At 24.8% G+C, this 21,931-nt stretch overlaps 2 protein-coding genes across 8 annotated transcripts in view; one reads left to right on the top strand and one right to left on the bottom strand.

The window, feature by feature from the left end:
• Positions 1–21,931, bottom strand: part of LOC129605517 (glutamine-dependent NAD(+) synthetase) — a 143,224-nt gene that overhangs the window by 37,402 nt on the left and 83,891 nt on the right. For all 7 annotated transcript variants that reach the window (XM_055515319.1, XM_055515321.1, XM_055515326.1 and 4 more), the window contains one exon: positions 7,236–7,263. The gene's annotated coding sequence lies outside the window, so the exon portion shown is untranslated. The remainder of the gene's footprint in view (positions 1–7,235; positions 7,264–21,931) is intronic.
• LOC129605661 (cytosolic carboxypeptidase 1) overlaps positions 5,346–21,931 on the top strand; it is a 100,062-nt gene continuing 83,476 nt past the window's right edge. Inside the window, exons 1-2 of the mRNA XM_055515554.1 lie at positions 5,346–5,433; positions 19,364–19,542. Of these exons, the coding sequence (XP_055371529.1) occupies positions 5,346–5,433; positions 19,364–19,542 (267 nt within the window). The remainder of the gene's footprint in view (positions 5,434–19,363; positions 19,543–21,931) is intronic.

Below are 21,931 nucleotides of genomic sequence, written 5' to 3'. Positions count from 1 at the left end.
GTCCGGTAACTTTATTAAAAGAATGCAGTCATAACACAAGTATATGATTTTGGTTATGTGTATTATAATATAGATGGGTCATGTACAAACTTATATACGAATTTATATTGAGTTTAAAGAAAATATAATATAACAAAATATTTGCCAATCAGGAAGCAACAATATTGGTTCAACATCAAACAATCATAATTATTATAATCCAATCAAATCTGAAATTTAAATCATAAATAATTACAAAATAATATTATTAAAAGAATTTTGCATAAATTGGAAATTTTACAAAATATTTTATGTAAAAACATGGAAAATTTTCATCTGATAATTCTCATGGGTTTTATCGAATAATTTTCTGATTTTACACTAAATTTCTAGTTTTCTCATTGTGCTTTGTTTTTGGAAAATTAAATAAAACTACAAAAATTATTTCGAAAGGATAAAAAAAGCACACAGAAAAATCTTCCTATACAATTCAAAACGCTAAAACAATAATGTAAGTGTAGTACAAATTTGAACATCATTACCCTTCTTCGTTCCCTATTACTTTCATTATTGTTTTATTGGTTAGTTACCAACCATATTGAACTGTTGCAATCATACTGACAATAATAAACATTTTTATATTCAATATTCTAGAAAATTTTTGTAATACTCAAAGGTTTTATTCATATTTTATTTCGTGAAAGAAATGTGGTTTAAACGCTGAGATATAAGCATTACAGTATTCATTCTCGGTTTGCGTTACACAATTAAAGTTTAGAAATTTTGAAAAAAAAAAATTGTGACATTTTTGGGACTGGGGGGCAGGATCTGACTTTGCTCAGTCGTCCAAATTTGACCACGGGGGGGATTTCGAGCTAGATGTGGCTGCCACACTGCGGTTTGTCGAGGGCCTAGGAATAGAGCTAATGTAGGGGGATGGGAATCACAAGAGATCCTATGGGTCGACGTGATTCCCATCGACCCATAGGGGCCTCTGTCCCCAGTGGGGGAAAAAAAAAAAGATGCAAATCTTACACAATTTCTTATAGCCGAATTTCCAGCTTTCAGAACAAGGTCTCGAATTACTCTTTTTAAAGTTGGAGGTTTGAAAGGGCTCGTCGGAGATGTCTAATAATCAGCTTCTAAAATTTTTGAATTATTGAATTGCACATCACTAATTTCGTATACAAGTCCCACAATTTTCCAGCAACAGAAAGAAACCATCTTTTTTTGCTTATTTGTTTTATTTTTTGTACAATTATCGTTTGTTACAGCTTACTGCTTAAGTATTTGAAGATTAACATAGATCCAAAACAAATACTCTAAAAGCTTAGAATCACAAAATCTCGAAGATCGATCGGCAGATTCCCAACTAACCAATCCACCATATTCACTTTTAATTAATTTTGTTAAATTTTAAAAAGTTATTCCGTCACCAGTTTCTTTCTTGCAAAACGGCAAAATAGAATGAGTCGATTTGACATTGACATATATAATGAACTATGCGTGAACTGTGAAAAAAACATAAAGAACCATACAGGTACAACTCGAATTCTATACGATCAATGAATACGATAATTTTATATACCCAAATGAATATTTCAAAAATTTTCTACTGTATAACCTTATAATCTACTGTGACAATTGTAAATTCAAAAAAAAATTTTTTTCATTTTTTTTTGGTTTATTTCACTTAGTTCCATATTGAAAATTTCAGACATATTGTATGTCATAAGCGAAAATTATATTTTCTCGTTTTACTGTCTACACAATAATGAAAAACAATATGAAAATAATTATAAGGAACATATCAATATACAGCCCCCCTATGTACCTATATGTACACTTTATACATAATGTTTACAATAAGCACTATGAAATTTCGTATATTTAGAAGAATTGAGTTTTTGGAAAAACTGATTGGAAACGAAAGGCTAAAGAAATTCGTGCATGTCAATAAGAAGGAAAATTCGATTTTTTTTTTGTTAAAATTAAAGGCGGTAGTTTTAATTTATAAACCTAAAATATGAGAAAGGGGTTGGGTGCGGGGAGCATAATGGTGTTTACCTAAAATCTCAAAATAATATAAAAATAAAAATATAATTTAGTTTTTTTGGAAACACGAGACATCGAACAGAAACACAATAACAAAATCATTATTGAAACTCTTTAGTATTGTTTTTTCTTTTTCTATTTCGTTCTTTGTTTTTCTAAATATGAGTTGTTGCCTGCATAATGTTAGTGTTAGCATTAGATTTAAAGAAGATATGCGAGGGTTATAGGTGTAGTTTGATTTTCACATAAAACATATTATGTACTATTAACAAACAAAATATAGAGAAGTAAAATAAACATGACGTACCTATAAAATTCGCATATATAGAAAAATTATATAGTGAAATTACTAAAAAAAAAAATAAACAAAAAAAGAAAGAAAGGATTTTTTCAACAGTTTTTCAATTGAGATTTTCATAAGTTACAATTCAGTTTTTCCTTATCATATGAAAGAAAACAATTATTAGGTTTCGCGGTAAAAATCATGTGTAATAAGAAAAAATTTTTATACGTTTACTTTTTTATATTGCGACAATATCGAGGAAGATAGTAAAATGATTTTTGAGAACAAGTCTGGAAAATGTGAAAAATTTAATTTAAATATTGAAATTAAAATTAAATAATTTTTCCAAAATTTTTTTAAAAGTTAAAAAATTTGTTTTTATAATGAAAGTTTAAAAATATTCGCAATATTTTAATTTTAATTTATTGATTAGTTATGAGAGTTAATAAAAAATTGGTGAATGTTTATTAATTTCCAAGTGATTACGTAAATTAACATTAAGAATGTTAAATCAATAATTAACAAGTTCAAGCACTAATTTCAACAAGTTCAAAATTTCATCAGAACAACTTTAATTTAGAAGAATTTAATTATAGCATATAGGAATTTAGATTTTAAAATACACTATTCTCTGCGTAACTAATGAACAAATAAACAATTGCTGAAGAAATAGCAATTATACTTAATTTATAAACTGAAATTTTAAACATAATATTAAATTAAACTCAAATAATGGCAGCTGTGGCCTCTTAAGAAAATAATCTTTGCAAATAATTATCAATAATATTCTATTTTTGATTTTCCCTTAATAAAATACGATTTCTGCATAAAGTAATATAGATTTTCTAAAAACCCCAAAAATTCTACTTTTGGCCATTTCAAATCAAAATTGCAAATTCATTGCAAGCTATCACATTTTATTATATCTAAGTTTAATAATTCCAGCTTGAAAATTTCCCATTTATATAAATGAAATGAGAATGGTACTAAAGTGCTATAGTATAACGTTGTACCATGAGATTCTTTTTCATAAGTTTTGAATCTTCATATTGGAAAATTGGAATTTTGAAAATAACTGGTTTTTGTAAAATTTCCATGGTGACCGCCTAATAAATTCTGGCTATCATCTTGTAGTTTTATTACTTATAAGTTATTATCTTTTGTTAAAAACACTAATTTTCGGCCAATTGTTCGAAAAACATCGAGGAATCAAAATTGATTTTTACACCAATTCGTGATTTATTATAAATTTTGCAATTATTTGATTTATTTTGAAAATATAAGGCTTGTAAAAAATTACTTTAAAAGAAAAAGTAACATTAAAGTTGCCAACAACATAAAATTTTCTTCTTGTAAAAAAAATCCATTTTTAATTCAAGTTTCTATTATTGAAATATTACACAGAGTTGGCAATCCTAATAATATTATGCTATTAATTCAAAATCATAAATAAGAATTAAATAAAATCACTTAAATTTCCAAAATATTTAAAATAATATCATAAATAAGAAAAATTAGAGCATAAAAACTCTTTATTATTAAGTGTGGAAAATAAAAAGAAAATTAAATTTGCTCGTGTTTTAAATTATAATTATTAAAAAAAATTTAATATGTTTTCATCCATCTATTATTTCTATCTATATATATATAAATTATATTAAATTATTATATACATAAAAGTATTATATTGTTCATTTTCCATAAAATTTATGACAACAAATGTTATAGTTATAATTTAGATTTTAGAATACAAAATTAAAGAATAATTTCAATATTTCAGACCACAAATAAAATAAATTATAAAACTATTAAAGAATGGTTCTCAAACTTTAATTCACAATATTACTTATTGCCACAATTAATTCACATTCAAGGTCTAAACATGAATATTTATTTATATAATAAACACACCTTTTTAAACGAATAATTTTTGGTTTTAAATTATAATACGTACTGATGAATATTTAGATCTTATCTACGAAAATTTACTATAGAAATAAGTTGGATATAATATAGAAATATTTAAAAACAAGTTACAATTCCATTTCAGTTTTTAGCAATTCTTTTATATTCAATTCAAAAATTAAATTCCAGTCTGAATTCTTCTATACTACAGTATTAAATTTTACTATAGTATTAAAGCCTTTACGTTTAATCCCAATAAGCTGTGGTTTTTAGCAAAAATTGCGTAATTCGAAATTAGGAATCTGTAAAAATCGAAATTTTGGGAGAAAATCTAATTAATTTCTGTGAAATTCAGTATTCATATTCGAAATATTATTTTTTAAATTAGCAAGCGTTTCATCAAATCCACTAATTATATCTAAGATAATAAAGCCAAACTGCTTAAATCAACTTAGTACGAAATCAAAATATTACAATGAGTTTTCATAACCATTCTCCGCATTTAAATGCAGTGAAATTACGTTTAATTCATAAAATATTTATGGGAAATTTTTAGTTAAAGATTAACCTTAATTGAGCAATTTAAGTCTCCTATAATTGTGAACAGTTTTGCCACATTACCGTAGATTTGTATTTCAATTTTAAACTAAAAAGTTCGAGAAGCTCTGATCTATAAAAGAAACACAATATTTTTTTTAAAATAAATTTATTATTTTTTCACTAAATAATTTGAGATTGATTAAATTTTTATTACCATTTTAATATTAAAAACTCAAAATTTGTCATACCTCATGAATTCCGTCCATTTTAATTAAATATTAATCAGAATTTAAAAAAAAAAAATTTTTTTTCATATTTTAATTTCATCTAAAAAATTTTATGTTTTGTAATAAAAACAAATTTTTTTTAATATCACATAAAAAGAATTTAAAAATTTAAATATGAAATTATTGTGAGTGTGTTTCGGTTCGGAATTTATCTTAAATAAATCGTCCGAAACTTTTATAAATTTAAGAATTAACAAATTATATAAAAATAAAAAAATTTTTTATAATAACAAAAATTATAAAATATTTGGACTAGTTTAAAAAATAATAGAGACTTTAATTTAAGTAACATGAAGATGACGTGGTCACACGGTGGTTTTGCCGGTGAACGTGTTCAATATTTACAAGCTCAACTATTTCCAATTTATACGATATCCTATGAAGGTAATTTATAAATTATTATTATTTTTATTTTATAAGGATTACTCTATGTAAACGTATTCGTATAAATATAGATAAGTTTAGTACTTTTAACGTGAATTGAAAATAAATTAAACTTTGAAGAAAATGCCAGCATTACAAGGGAAACATGACCCATTTTTCTTTTACATTTCGATTAAGAGCATTTAATAAACTTTGTCTTCATGCTCTAGTGTACTATTTTAAGAAATCTGACACGTAATTTTGGATTGGTTTTGCACTAATAAAGTTAAGAGTTAAAAAAAAAATTTATTATAAATTTGTGAAATTCTTATTTTATTCTTCTTTTACGCTTGAACAATGCATCTGAAACATGTGTTCCCGTATATAATCTGAAAAACTTGTAATTTAAAAAAAAAAATAACGAAAAATTCTTAATAAACTTTTTAAATATAATAAAATAGTGCCAAAATCGTCTACACTCTGATTCACAATTGAATATTTTAATATTGATTAAAAAATTTAATTTGCAAAATTTTGATCAAAAATTTCCAATTAATTCGAATATGGCAATATTTATTTTATACAATAACAATTTAAAATTTATAGATTAAATTTTATATAAAATGCAATTATTATTGTGAGTTTAAGGGCAAGGACATCACGTATTTAAAATTATAATTTTAAAAACTACAAAATTAAATTGTTCTTTTGTTTATTTATAAAATTTAATATAAAAGTTTGATAACTTATAAAATTCATATTCAAAGTTTATAAATAAAAAAAATATTAAAAAATATTTTTAAATATTTTAAATGGTATTATAAAATTCAAGAAATGTTAAAAATTATAAACTTATTGTCGTCGATATTTTCACTCAAAATTGATGAGACACATTGTAGATTATAAATTGTGAATTGCAAGAACAATCACCTCGACAATGCCCCTCACCCGATTATTAGTTGGATCTATTGTGTCTCCGACTAAGTAGAGATATGTCGATGGGGCAAATTAAAAAACACATTAAATGTAATTTTCCAATTATACTATTGCGTCATTTGAGAAATAAAATGGATATAGTATAAAATCACTACTTATATCTACAAGAGTTCAAAATCAGGCTGATCTCTGCCATACATTTTAAGACGGACCACGTTATTATTACACGTTATTCTGTATACTGACCACGTTTGACGATTGTGAAGAAAGCATGAAGAACTTTTTGGAAAAAGGAATTGTTTAAATATTGTACTATTTTATACCGTAAAATTGATGAGATCAACGATAAATTTTTAACTTATTTTTGATTTTTTTTATCTATATATTAATTATGACGCAACCGTCAACCACCAACCTGAAATTAATTTTATACAGCGTTGTAATATTTGATCAATAAAATAGAACTTGTCTTACATGATTTTGTGTGTTGCTTTTTCGAGAGAATTTTATTTAACAGAGGGAATTTCCTTGAAATTTCCTTTCCAACCTATAAATAAATTTTTGTTCAATAATTTTTGTGTTTTGTTCTCTTCTTTTGTCGTTCTCATCGTTTAATATTTGTTTTTCTCTTTTTTGTTATTAAAAGTCGTTATTTGGGTTTATTACATTAGTCATAAGGTATAGAAATGTTATAAATGCTCAACATAATTACCATTATTATTCATGTTTATTTTTTCTTCTTACTCTTTTTTGGAAAAAAAAAGATTAAATAGCGTACGGAAAAACTTGAAAAGTTTGAAAAAAAAACGTAATGAGAAACTGTTAAAACACGTAATCAGAACGGAAGTTAGTCTACAGTTATAAAACAAATTTTCTGATTTACTTACCTAATTTACTATGTTACTTTAAAATGATCTGAAAATAAAATAAAAAATGTAAAATAAAAGTTTGTTGTAAGAATTTGTCAAGCTACTAAAATTAGAAACAGAAAGTAACAGACGACAATCAGGTTAAAAACGGAAACATAAGAATTTAGAATATCTCAAGTAAAATTTTATTTAACAATTGCCTAACCTTCTGAATGAAAATTAATACAAATAGATCAAAAAAATTTAGTTTATACCCCGAATGCCGAAATTTTGAGATACACGAAAGCACACACAAATAGACCAATGTCTTTTTTTCGGCACTATACAAAAATTTTTCTGTTGCAAATTCGACATGAGAAATTTGGTCTCGTTCCCACTATTTATATTAAACACAATTTGATCGGTAGCTACATACATGCTATGTAAAGCAATGAAAATTCTATAGCAAATTTACATTAGCAAAAATGAGAATTTATTCAAGAAAATCTATTAATTATTTAAAATAGCATATACGAGTAATGATCCAAAAGTTCAAACTTAAGTGTTCAAAATTTTCCAATTCATCGGCTGGTTTCAGAAGGGCTTTCCAGAGTATTTATGAGCATTATTCAATTTTAAATTTTGTGAAACAAATAATTTTGAAACTTTTAAAATATTTCACTACACTTGGAATTTTCCACCATTTGCTTTAAAAACTAATATTTAAAAAAAAATCTTCGATAATGGGAAAAAACCAGAAAGGCGATAGCTAGTGTTTGTCTGTTGTGCTCACACTCCATTTGAGTGTCGCCCTTCATGCTTACACGAGAAAAACAGTGAGGCAAACTGATTTTTTAACTCAAATACAAAATCCTTTATAATTACAATTTTTTTCTTATAAACTAACTTAAAATTATTTATTATTTTCCAGACATTATAACAAAAATATTAACAATATAGTAGAGCAGTCATAAATTTTAATATTGCTAAAAATCGGTTTCAAAATCATCGTAAACAATAAATTTTATGATTATTGAAAAAAGAAATTTTATTAGCAATAAATTTATTATATTTCAAGGTAAACAATATTTTACAATAAATTTATAAGTAACTGTAATATTTTAGTACAAAGCAAACACACACACTTACATACATATTTCGTATAATAAAATTTATTATTAAGTATTTATAGTTCATAAATCTGTAAAATATTCTAACAGGTGCAACATAGCATTTAAAATTTCCTCTTCTGTAAAAGCATTTAAAAAAAAATTCACATGAAAAATTGTATATATGTCTATAGGAATAAACAAAATTGCATATTTCCGTAGGTGTGGAGGCGTTAATAGTGCCACATGCAGAATTATTACATGCCAAGATTATTATAAGAAATGATTCAATGCTTCCACCATGAAATAATTTTATTTTACGAAAATATTAAAAATATTTTACACAATTATTTGGTAAAGTAAGGAACAAAAATTGTTTGCCAAAAAATTTATAATTTGTGTTTTGGTTATTTTTTTTTTTCAGTTAATTAATTAAATTTATAAAAATTATTAATGAACAGGAATAAAATAACTAAATTTTTAATTGATTATTTTATTTACCAAATTGATAAAAAATTTTAAATTTTAAAAATAATCTGAAAATAATTTGAGTAATCAATTAAAATATCAAAAATATTTAATTTGTGAAAAATTTAACAGAATAATTATAAAAATAATTATTAGTCATTTTAATTAAAAACAGCGCAAAATTGCAAAATATGCAAAAATCCTTTAAATATTTGTCGTAATTTTTAATTTAAGTTGTTAAGGGCAAGAACTGTAATCCACAGCACGCTGTCGAAGAATCTGATACGAAGATTCGAAGTTGAAGAATTGAAGACGAACATTTAAATTCGAAGAATCGGAATGGAAGAGTTACATCTCAGTTGTTGAATTCAAAGAGCCTAAGTAAGAGGTTTAGAACCAATGAGCTGGTGTTAATAAATTAAATCGGAATAATGTAAAAGCATTTCAATTGATGCTTGTGTCTAATTTGGAGTCGAAAAGCGAAAAGATATATTAAACATATTTACCGGAAGCTGTAATCCGAAAACGCCTTATAAACTCAGCGAAATTCAACATAATGTATAGTAAACGCCAATCATACATATAACTAGCCTGTTATTATCTCTTATAACAAAATTGTTCTAAAATACCGCTAAAAATATAAATTATTGGATGAAAATATTCTTAATCAATTACCGTTTATAGAACAAAATCAAACTCTGAGACGATTGCCAACTAAGTGGAAAATGAAATTATATTAGAATAATTGTAGAGAGAGAGAGAGAGAGAGAGCTCTTGTACACATTTGAAGATCTTGTAGTTAAAAAATAGTCGTTGTACATTTAATGTAATGTAACTGTAAATTTGTACAGTAAATTTGACTCTACACAGATTTAAATGTCAATGTCATCAAATATTTTGCTTAGTTTTTTATAAGTTTTTCATAATACATAAAAAGATTCGAACGCCTCAAATGATGAGTGTATAAAAATCTTGCAAACAATTGATATTTATATTTCCTCTCCCAAATTTATTACGACTATAGTATATCTATCATCTACATCTCATAAATTTTAAATACTTGATTTTTATAGATATCGGAAAACAGTTGATTTTTTTTTATCTAAAGTCCCAATTAAAATAATCAACTAAAAGTGTAAAAGCCATTGCATTCTATACACTTCATAAAGAACTCAAACGATTAAAATGCTACACCATCAAAAAATAAATTGAATAATTCTACACCGTGCAGTACGTAACATCATTTTTCATTATTTTTTTTTTTTTTGGTATTGCATTATCCTTTACCCACATAAGTAATCCTTCGCAATTCATATTTCTCTGTTTTTTTTTTCCTTTATTTTTCATTTAACCAAAATTTCAAATTTAAATATTGATTTTGTGAATTTGTAATTTTTTTCTTTTGCAACACTTTTAAAACATTTTAAAAATTTACGTTTCGATTGGTCAATATCCTCGCTCTATATTAATTTGTTAAAATGAAAAAAAATTTATTGGCTTATACCAGTGAACTGTGAAATAAAAATGTTCGCAAACAAAAATTCATAAAAAAAAAATTAAATAAACCTTCAACTTAATATTTATGTATGTTCGCATATAGAATGTGAAATATAAACTATAACCTAAAATTAAATTTATTGGCAATGAACTGTAAAGAAAAATCAAGTTTTTATTCGAAATTGTTCACATATACCACAAGTCTTTTTTTTTTGCCCTAAAAGAATGTGGAATTGTTTTTTATTTCATTATAACACAATCAAATTAGTGGTTTTGAAGAATAATTTTTTAAAAGGACGATGAATATCAAAGGAATCATATCGTAAAAGTTTATTTTTTAGTTTTTATAGCAATTTCAGTAGATGTGCTCCCAAAAATATGCAATTTAAGTAAATTAAGTGCTTTTATTAAAATTATAAAATTAATTGAATTTTTATAGAAAATTTAAAAGAAAATTGAAAATTTTATACTTTCAATCTGGATAAAAGACCAACTAGTTACCAGCGTTCATTAAATCATATATTGCGTCTGAATTTATTCACGTTGCCAGGACGATCATTGAATAACTAATCAAATGAAATAGGTGTTTTAAGAGTCTTATTATCAATAAAGCCTTTTAAAAAATCATGTTGGAATATAAGAAAATTGACCAGTATAATTGAAGTTTCCTCCCCCGAATGAAAGCGAATTCAATTAATCCTAACTTGCAATCATAATCAATAGTCAATGAAATCATACTTACACTCAATGATCTACAATTATATACTATAGTTGAAATTCTATAATTTATTCTTCCTCTTAAAACTTCTATGGGTAAGCAAAGATAAACGCAAATAATTCCTTTCCAATTTTTAAAAATAGAACCTAATTCCGCAAGAAATCATTCCATAGAAATTCATTTCGCGATTGATTTTCTGGTTCAAACTATGTTACATATTCTACATTTTAAATAATTATTTTTTATATATGATATTTAGCAATTTTTAAAAAAAATTATCATAATTTGAATAAAATCGGTTTCAATTCAAAAATTTCAAAGTCCCACTAGAATCTAAGGCACATATACTTTAATTAAAAATAAATCAGTTCTCGAAGTTTCTTTCTATTTTCGCCCATTATAGCTCTTCGAAAAATACAAAATTTTGAAAAACTGATTATAAATATGTGAACCAATTGTGGTTTAAGCACGTTTCATAGTAAATTCCATTCAGGAAATTACATTCAAACTTTTTCAAGGATATTTTTTGAATTTCCTACTATATTCCTCTTTATTATTAACTAAAAGGCATCAAAATTAATTTAATAAATTACAAAAAAATTGAAACAAATTAAAAATTCAATTTTATTTTAGTTCTGCAATTCATTTTCTTATTTCAAAATTTTTATTCTTTTCTTCATATAGAAATTATAAGAAATAGAAAATCCACGTTAAATCTTTAAGCTCCCTATATTTTTAAAACAATATCCTTATATGCAATACATTATGTATTGAGTGTCCTTTTCATATACTCTCATTAAAATTATTGTTTTCTCCCTAGTTCTCTGTTTAACGAATTTAAATTTCACAATAATTATTTAAAATTTCAAGGTTAAATTAAATAGCTTTAAAGATTTAATAACCCTGAGACACATAAATTACGAGTTAAAGAAAAAAAAAATTTTTTTACTTTTTCTTTAAACATTGTTTTTGTTTAATAGCAAACATTTCTTTCCTTCCTTCAATTTCCTACGCTTATCCCTATCATCTTATCTGTTCATCTCTTTTTGCTTTTTTTTCTGCTTTTTTTCATTTATTGAGTCTGCGCTTTTCTAATTTTCCAAAGCAAAAAAAAAAAACATATTTTTTTTTATTGTTCTTCTTTTTCGATAAAATTGCATCTTATTTATTTCGCATTCCTTTACATGGATTTTGTTTTCTGAATTTCCCAAATGACAACTAACATTTTTTTTTTAAAAAATTGTACTTGCAAATTATTTGTAATAATGTTTAAGTAACCCACATAAAAATAAATGAAAACAAATGATATTTAATATTAGTAATTGTAACAGGTTTTGAATACCCTTGCCCCTTTTGTGTTTGTTTAAGAGAGTTAAACAATAGGCAAAGAATAAAAATAAAGAAATTTCAAATTATTTAATATTGCTCTGTCGTTATTCTAATTGGGTAAAATAATAAAAGTTACATAAATATTTTCTGGGGTACTAAAGCTACATTTGGAATTTTACTATAGTCCAATAAGCGACAAAAATTTTTTGTCTTTTTATAGTGTAGTTAAGGAATTTTCACGCAAAATCTAAATATTATGAAAATGTTAAAAAAAAAGCTTTGCTTGATTTTTAAGAGAGATGTTGGAATTCGACTTGAAATTCATTTACTGAACAACTTTCATATAGAATTTTTCAATTTTAAAATAAATGTAAAATTTCACGTTTATTTTCCCTTATTTGTCTTAATTAATCTTAAGCATCTTAACACAAAACTTCAGATATTGTTTATGGCGAAAACTCTTAAATATCTCGAAAGACCAAATAATAATCTACAGGAATTAGAAAAACTTTATATGTGTCACAAAGTGCCAGAATCAAACAAACAGACAAATTCAAAAAACTATTTCGAAATACTTAAATTTCATCTTAATTAAAAATTTTTTTAATTAATTTGCATAATATTTTATTTGATAGCAAAAAAAAATTTTCAAAATTTCATGAACTCTGGCAACATTTTGGCATATTAAATTTTATGATAATAATCTCTGTAAAGCTATTTGAAAATTTTAATCTCTCTCTCTCTCTCTCTCTCTCTTTCTCTCTCATATAATATTTCCATCTCCTACAATACTTTCTCCTTGCTTTCAAAAGGAAAAACATTTTGTTTACATAACAAAAAGAAAAAACTTTTCCGAAAAATTTACAAAACAAGATTATATACAAAAATTCCTTAACATAGTCAAAATAATTTTCACCACAGTTCTAATCCAACACATAATAATTACTATTAAAAATGGTGAATAAAACAAATAAATTCTGTATAAGTATAAAAAGAGCTTTCCTTTATTTTGTTTTTCTTACTCTCACTCTCATTCAAATTAAAAATACTCAGTGTAAGTTTTCTATTCTAGGTAGCTTTTTCCCAATTTTAATTTTATTTTCGTTCTTCTTTTTAATTTTTTTTTTTATGCTCTGCTCATATTCTGTGGTTTTTGTTTTTATTTTATTCTGTATACAATCAATTTGTTTTCCACAAGCAACATAAAAAACAAACATAATAAAAACAAGCAAAAAAAATTTTTAAAGCAACAAAAAATTATTTTTTTCGGAAAATTTGAAGAAAAAAAAATTTAATAAAATATTTTCATTTAAAATTTAGTCTTAACCGTGCCGAGCTACCGATAGGAAGTTCAAATAGAAAAAAAAATCTCTCATTCTTTTCAAAATAGAAAATCAAATGAAAAACGAGTTCTTAATTATCGTTTTTTAAAAAAAATTTTCGTTAAAGTGCCGTTACACAAAATATTCGGTATTTTGATTACATTTTTTCTATTTTTTCTTTTCTTATCGTTTTCAATTAAATTTTTTAATTTTCTTGTTAAAAAAAAAATACCCGGTCATGATACTTGTTTTTTTTAAAACCCGCAAAATTTTCCCGCAAATGTGAAAATAAAAGAAAATTAAATTTTAAATACAAAATTTTTTAAAAAGCTTTTTTTTTATGGCATTCGCCTTAATATTATTAAAAAAAAAATTAAATAATTAAATAAATAAATAAATAAAAAAAATTAATTTAAATTTTAAGCGATTTAAGAAAAAAAAAATAAAAAAATTGTGAAAATTTTTGTAATTAAAATATTTGAAAAAAATCCAAAATTTTTTCTTGTTGTTTCTTTTTGTTTTTTGTAAAAAAATTTACATGTTTTTAATTCAAAAAAAACATTTACTACATGCGGTTTCCTTTTCGATATAGTAGGGTTAAAAATCTATTAATTCAAAAGTTAAAATAAAAATTTAAAACGCGGGAAAATTTCATATTTCCTTGTACACTTGTTGTTAGCAATTTCATTTTGCGCTCGTTTTACATAGTTTTATATACGGGTAACGGGAATTTGTCACTATAGAAAGCCGGAAAAAAGTGTGTTTTCAAAAAAATTAATTAAAATTTTATTTTTTCGAAAAGTAATTGCTTTTCTTTTTTCAATTGATTATAGAAAAATATAGAGCAGAGTAATTAAAAAAAAAATAAGAAGAAAAAAATTACAATAAAAGTGAAAATTTAAAAAATTTCAAAAGTAAAAATAAAAATAAATTTGAAGTGATTGTGCTAACAGGTTTCTGTGTGCCTTATTGCCTTTTTTATATGTTTTACGTACATATAAAAAATTTTTGTAATTGTAAGACAAAATAGTTTAAATTTTAAGCAGAAGAAAATTTATTTGAAGTCAAATTAAAAAATTTTTAAGTTCAACAATCTTTAAATAGGAATTTTTTTTGTGCGAATTTTTAAGGTAAATATTTTTTACATTTGGGGGCCACATATATAAAATATTTAAATTAATATTTAATTTTATAATTATTGAAATTTTTTAGAATTATGACGAGAAAAGTTTCTTATAAATTTAATTTTCATAATTTATACTAAATCCCTTTTATTTACTTTAAAATGAAAATTACTTGGAAATTTGTTAAGAAATAATAAGAGGATTGTTTGAGGAAATTTTGGTATATTAAATGAAACAATTTCTATTAATATAAGAATATGCAAATTTTGGTTTATCAAAAATTATTAATTCTCAATGACTGAGCCTTACTACGTAATCCGATTTTTTTAAAACGAATTTTGTATTTGGAACAATAATAAAGTAGTACCAATCAATTTGTATGGCAATCTCTGCAAATGCGGAAATCTAGTTACATAGTAAAGCCCCTGAAATGTTCATAAAATTTATTACCAACAATTTTTTAATATTTTTTTAAACTTCAGTGCAGTTGATAGAGCATCCGCCTAAAAACTACTGGAAATCATTTTCAATCAAAGTCGGATTATTATTTTTATTTTTCTGCTTTCGGACTCGTTTTTAACTTTAAAAACAGTATACGGATAAAAAGAAAAAAATAAGAGATGAAAATTTCATTTTTAAAAATATTCGGTAAAATGAATAACCTGGTTGGAAATCACAAAAGATTTAAAGCAAACACTAAACCTAAAATTATTCGAATGCAAAATTTTTGGAAAATAAATTTGGTGACATACATATGCACATATATAGAAATTTCATTACTAGTAAAATTTTAAAACAAATTTTAACACTAAGAACAAATAAAATATGAGTTGCCTACGGAAAATATCAACTTAGAATATGCTAAATTCAGAATCAAATCGGATGTACAAACCAAGAGAAAATTGACGAAAATTAAAATTAATTTATTATTGGGGACTAGAGGAATACAAACACACTGACAAACACACTGACATACTCTAAATTTGTTAGTAACTAATATTTCTAAGTTATTTGAAATCCTCAACAGTTAACAGTTAATTTTTATTTTATCTTAATGTAGAGTCCAATTGTAACATCAAATTATTTTTGGTCGTTAGATTTAAGAGTAATTGTTTTCGAAATATTTTAAAATTGTCAAAAACTTAATTATTTTTAATTACAATTATCTTTTAATTAAATGAGTGCATTTTTTAAAATTGCTTTAAGCGTTCATTTGCTTACAATTTTTTGCAATTCGAGATGCTTAAATTTTAACATTAACACAGATAATTTTTAAAAACCGCTTAAATAAATTAAATGAAATGAGAAATAAAACCATTCACAAAATTATAAATAAAATTCACAAAAATTCCTCTTCCCCCCCGAATAAAAAGTGGAAGAAAATAACCAAATATCGACCTACAATAAATGTCAAAAAATAATCTGTTAAAATTTTTAACAAATTAAAATAATGGTTGAAACATAAAAATAACTATATGTCAAAAACAGAAAGGCAAAATAACAAAAACGGGAAAAAAAGAAACCTCTTTATGTTAAAACAGAAGTACACGCATACTAGCTACCCTTATTCCCAAAACAAAACATAATTTTTATACATATGCTCTTATTTCCCCCATATATTACAAAAATATATTTACCCGATGTCTTACTCTTCCCTCCCGAATAAAACTTGTTAAAAATTGACAACTATATTATGTACGTTACGTACACACATTTTAACATTCTGTTTGTATATATATATATTTCTTGTTTATTCTGGGAACTTGTTGCACACATGTTTACATTAAAATGAAATTATCATAAATGTTAACTATAAATAAAATACACTAATTTTATAATATACTCGTACATAAGTACGTAAATAGCATGTAATATGCACAATGAATGTTAAAAATAAATCCTGTTCTCATTTAAATATTATTATCCTTTTTTTTTTTACAAATTTACTATTGATTTCTGACTACTGATCAAATATTTTACGTTATTCTTTTATATTACATTTTCATATTTTTTTTTTTTTGAAAATTAATTTTCATTTCAAATTAATTTTCTCTTATTATGGAAAATAAAATGTCCAAATGTACTCGTATTTAACAAAAGCTTATTACAGATATTTTCATTAAAAATATTTACATTTATAAATGTGATAAAAATGTAAAATCATTAAAGGTAAAAGCAACAAAATTACAGAATATAGAGCACAAATTATTATTTGATTCCTTCATAAGGAAGTCGTATAATTAATAAAATCTGATGTAGTCAGCAAATAACCGACCGCATTGTATTGTTTAGTTTATTGAAAGTGTTACAGCGGAGCTTGACATGTTAGATTGCACACACAGACCGACATCTCTCTAAAATACCGACATCTCTCTAAAAATAGTGTATTTGCATTTCCCTACTATGAAGAACTGCGTTCCCACTGAAAACTCGACATACAAAATTTGGTGCAATCACATAACCTACCCCATTGTATATAATGCGGTCGTTAAAAATCAGGGATGATTATTGGTCTACTGCTTTAAATTGGAGATTAATAAAAACATTAACCCACCAAGTACTGAAGTCGATAGTCAAGCTCCAGTCCGGTAATAGAAGTGTAGAGAAGATCCTGTAAAAAAGCATATGACAGAAATAAAGAGATTAGATGTTGAAAGAGTACGCCCGAACGACTTGACCAAAACCGAAGAAAGAATCCAATAAAATTATTATGTTTTTGGTGCTAACATTGCCACAACATTCCACATATTGTGAAATTATTTAATATTTCACACCATGAGTGGAAATATCATTTGACTGTTGAGACAAAATAAGAAATATAAAATGAGTAAACAAGAATTTCAAATTGATATTTCTTCTCACCCGATTAGTAAAAACTGCACGCTTAGAAAGACTTCAAAATTCTCAACTCAAATTACTTAACACAATAAATTAATCTCTTATTTATCTCTTCAATAAAAATTCTTCTCTTTAAAAGAAACGCTTGTAACTTCAATTTTATATTACTCATTTGACACAATTTTTGTGCAAAACTTCCAAATTTTCCACTCGATATACTTTTGTTACAAAATTGTAATTGTAAAATTTTGGCATTAAACAGTTTCCACTGTATTGCAAATATTTTAAATTTTAAAAAAATAAAAAACATTTTGAATTGATGTACAATTTTGGTACGCCCATAATATACAAGTATGGAGGATAAAAGAAAGAACAGAAAGAAGTGATTGAAAGGCAACAATACTGCATTGCGTTTTTTGTTTTTATGAATTTTATGCACGATTATAATAACATGAAAAAATATTTTTGAAATAAAAATTTTTATAAAATGAAAAAATAATATGCAGCTGATTTTTCTCTTTTTATTAAAATTTTCATATTTTCATTTTATTTTATCATTTCAATAATTTTGTATAACTTTTTTAATCTTCTTTATTATTCTACCACGCGCCTCTCCTTTATGAAAATTAAATTCACATAATTATTTTACCCAATTCAATCAATATCAAACAATTTTATTTGTGCTTCTTTCTTTTTTTATAGAATCATTCAAGCTTGATTACATGCTTCAGACTTGTTTAATGTCTGCTTTTATCATTAATACTCTTAAAATTGCAATATTTTCTAAACGATAAAATTAATTAATTTCAGATCAGTGAATAAAATTTTTTTCTTCCTTTTGAAGTCTCCGATATTGTAGTTGAAAAGAATTGCAAAGAAATTCGGCTTATACAAAAATTAATATTGACGCATTATGGGGCAAAAAAATAGAAATGTTGGTTAAAATAGTAGATACTTTTAAAATTATTATAAAAGAATAATGAATGGATTATCTGAGTCTGGTGGCTAGTTTTTTTCTTTGTCGTGACCAGCAATTGGGTAAATGTTGCATAGATACAACAATTTTGTACTGAAATTATTGCTAGACTAAACTTATACGAGGAGCGCAAGAAATGTTTTCATAATCATTTCAGTTTTTTAAATTTACAGGAACATACGAAAAATTTCTCTAAATCAATCGTTTTCATTCACTCTTTGAATACGATTTTATTCAAGTAGACGTCAAAATCAAAGTTCCATTCCAGGAACGCGAAATATCACCGACTACCAATTCAACATTGTTTCGAAGTGTCTGATTGATGACGAATTGTCAACACAAATGCCAGACTTCATGTATTTTTTAAAAAAAACAATGATATAGAGACAAAAAACTGCATGATTTCGGCGGTTTTAGACATATCCAGAACGTGAAATAAATTGCTACCAGAACCCTTTTTTTTATTAACAAGCTCGTTCAGTTGAAATGCAAATAAGATTCGCTACTATGGCCATACGGAATTCACTATTCTGTAGAGCACAAAAAATATGAATTGCGAAGTCCATTTCTTTATTATCATAAAACGGAAAAAATTCTACCGCTTTATCTGTTTTCTTGCTCATTTCAACTTTGGCTTACGCATACGAGTATCTAGTGTTAGCCAGTAAACTATTGTTTGGCGAATAAAATAAACTAGAAACGTATAGTTAACATTAAAAAATCTGAAAAAAAATACTGTTTATTTGTAAAATATTTTATACTTTTAAATTTTTTCTTTATTTCTAGGATTTCTTGGTAGTTTTCTATCAAAAAATTTAAAAACAAATCAACTGGAGGTCAATACTGATGAAAAAACCTTAAGACCAATAGCTAGATTAAAAGAACCAAGAGATCTATTCGCCCTGTCTAAGGATAGTTCAAATGACTGTGCACAGCAGGCCGCCAGATGGCCAACCGAATGTCAGGTATGTCATTTTTTTAATATATAACAAGTCGAGATTATTTAAGCAAATCGTAATGAACAATTTAATTTTCGAACTTAATTATGAATTTATAAATTATGAGCTATTTGTATCTTATCTAGAACTTCTGTAATTTAAATATAATTGAGTAAAGAAACCCTACTCTACAATTCATAAATCATTAGGTACGAACAATATACTGAACCAAACTAATTATAAAGCAGCAAAAAAAAAATTAAAATAAAAAGCATTTTAAAATTTCAATTTAAATTCAAAAAGGTGTTTTTAGGCATCTTTGTAAAGAACATTAAATAAAAATTCATGCCTTTGAGCATTTCATAGTGAAATTAAAAATAAAACACTTTTAAAGAAATTCAAGGATTCTTTTTTGAATTTTTTTTGGAAAATTTTACTTTCAAATAATTATGAATAACGGTAGAATATCTTTTACTTAAATCCATTTTTAGTACATTTGCAAATAAATCGAGGAAAAAAATGTGTTAATGAATAAGTTTTACTTTGTCCACCAGTCCGTTCTTGCGCCTCTTTCCAAAACTTCTACATCTTTTAAGAGAAAAATTTGAAATTTCAAACAAAAATTGATCTTGTGTTGATAAATTTGTTTCTTTAGAAGAAAACTTTTACGTCGCTCTCCCTCGCTCTAAAACTAATGGCTACCGAAAATTCATAAAAACAGAAACATTTTTGATATCCTGCAAAACGTAAAAATAATTCGTTTGCGATATTTCGCCCTATTCTACCTTGCAATGAGAATATTACCATTCAAATTAACTGCTTTCTTGGGTTCGTTTTTTCAAATTCTTAACAAAATTTCTCTCTTATACGGCGAGACGTAAGAATTTGAAATATAAACAGTTTCTAGGCTAGACTCTAATAAATAATTCGTTTAAACTTTTTTTTCCACCTTCTTAACGCTGGAAGTTCCCTTGTTCAAAGGAAATTCGCTACTTTACAAACCATTATTCGAATTTATTTGTATTTTTTTTTTTCTGATTTTTTCTAAATGAGTTCTACAAAGCGTTTTTATCTAAATTATGTGTACTTAAAACAAGACATATAAAAAATAAAAATAAATGGAATTTAAGGACTAATTTATTTTAAGGATAATCTAAGAGTAAAGTTCGTAAATAAAATATTGATTTTTTTCTTCTTTTTCTTTTTATTTTGTTTGTTTTCGCAAAATATTACAACATCAAAAGAATTTCCTTGAAAAAAAATAAACCAAAAATACAAGAAAAGAAGAACAAAAAAACGATTATTTTTAAATTGCCATTTTTCTAAAACTTTATGGGTATTAAAAAGAATTTTAAATAAAAATTTTATTTATCTTGAAAATTACCATGAAATTTGTAGGTTTTGGTTATTAGGAACATATTGAAATACAAAACAAAAAGCAGAAAAAATATTTATTTTAAAAGTTTTGAACTCTACGACTTTATTACGCAATATTAGAGATTTTGTCCTTAAAATTTCCATGTATTTTGCTGAGACTCTTATATTTTAATGTTGTTTTGTTCTTATGAAAAATTATTTGAGTTTTTCCCTAATTATCAGCAAAATATGGTTTCTTATAAACCATTTCCAATGAAGTCAGCCGTAGAATCTCATAAAATCATAAATAAGAACAAAATGTAATTGAACATTTAGTGATAAAACTAGTAAGGTACAACCTGGGTTGAATTGAACTTTTAAAATTCAATTATAAATGAATGCTGCTACTTTTAAATTCTAGGACAATGCTGAGCTTTCTCCTAATCTATTGTACAAGATATTGTAATTTTTAAAATATCTTAAACCATGTTTCTCATGATGAATTCCACGGCACCATTTCAATTATAAACTAATGGCAAATCATAAAAAAAAATTAAATTTTAGAAAATTTTTGTTCAAATAAGTAAAAAATAGGGCAACTCTGATGAAAAAAAATGCTACCCTTTCTTCCCTAGTCTAAACTTATAGGCTTAACACATTCTTTAAAATCATATTACCTTTTCAGATTACACGTAATAAAGTTAAAAAAATTTAAAAGACATGTAATAGGTTTTTGACTTTTCCGTCAAATTTTTTTTTTTTAAAGAATTTTCCCTATTTATTATTTAAAACAGTCAATTAAACTTTCCTCCTACAGTTTCCATACTACAGTTAATAAAAAATTTAATATTTAATAAAAATTTATCACAGTAACACAATACGTCAAATTACCTCCGATATACATACTTACAGCCACACCACAATTAATACTGTGCCTACTTAGATCGGAAAGTAACATTCTTGACTTCCTTTAAGTTCAAAATATTCTATTTCATCGATGAAAACAAAATTTCTCTCCTACTACTTGCTTTCTCCTCTTTCTTGAAGCAACAAAAAAGAA

This window comes from Condylostylus longicornis, unplaced genomic scaffold, assembly GCF_029603195.1.
Source record: "Condylostylus longicornis isolate FDR11 unplaced genomic scaffold, ASM2960319v2 ptg000013l, whole genome shotgun sequence".
Classification (NCBI taxonomy): domain Eukaryota; kingdom Metazoa; phylum Arthropoda; class Insecta; order Diptera; family Dolichopodidae; genus Condylostylus; species Condylostylus longicornis.
This window is presented reverse-complemented; position numbering and strand designations above follow the sequence as displayed.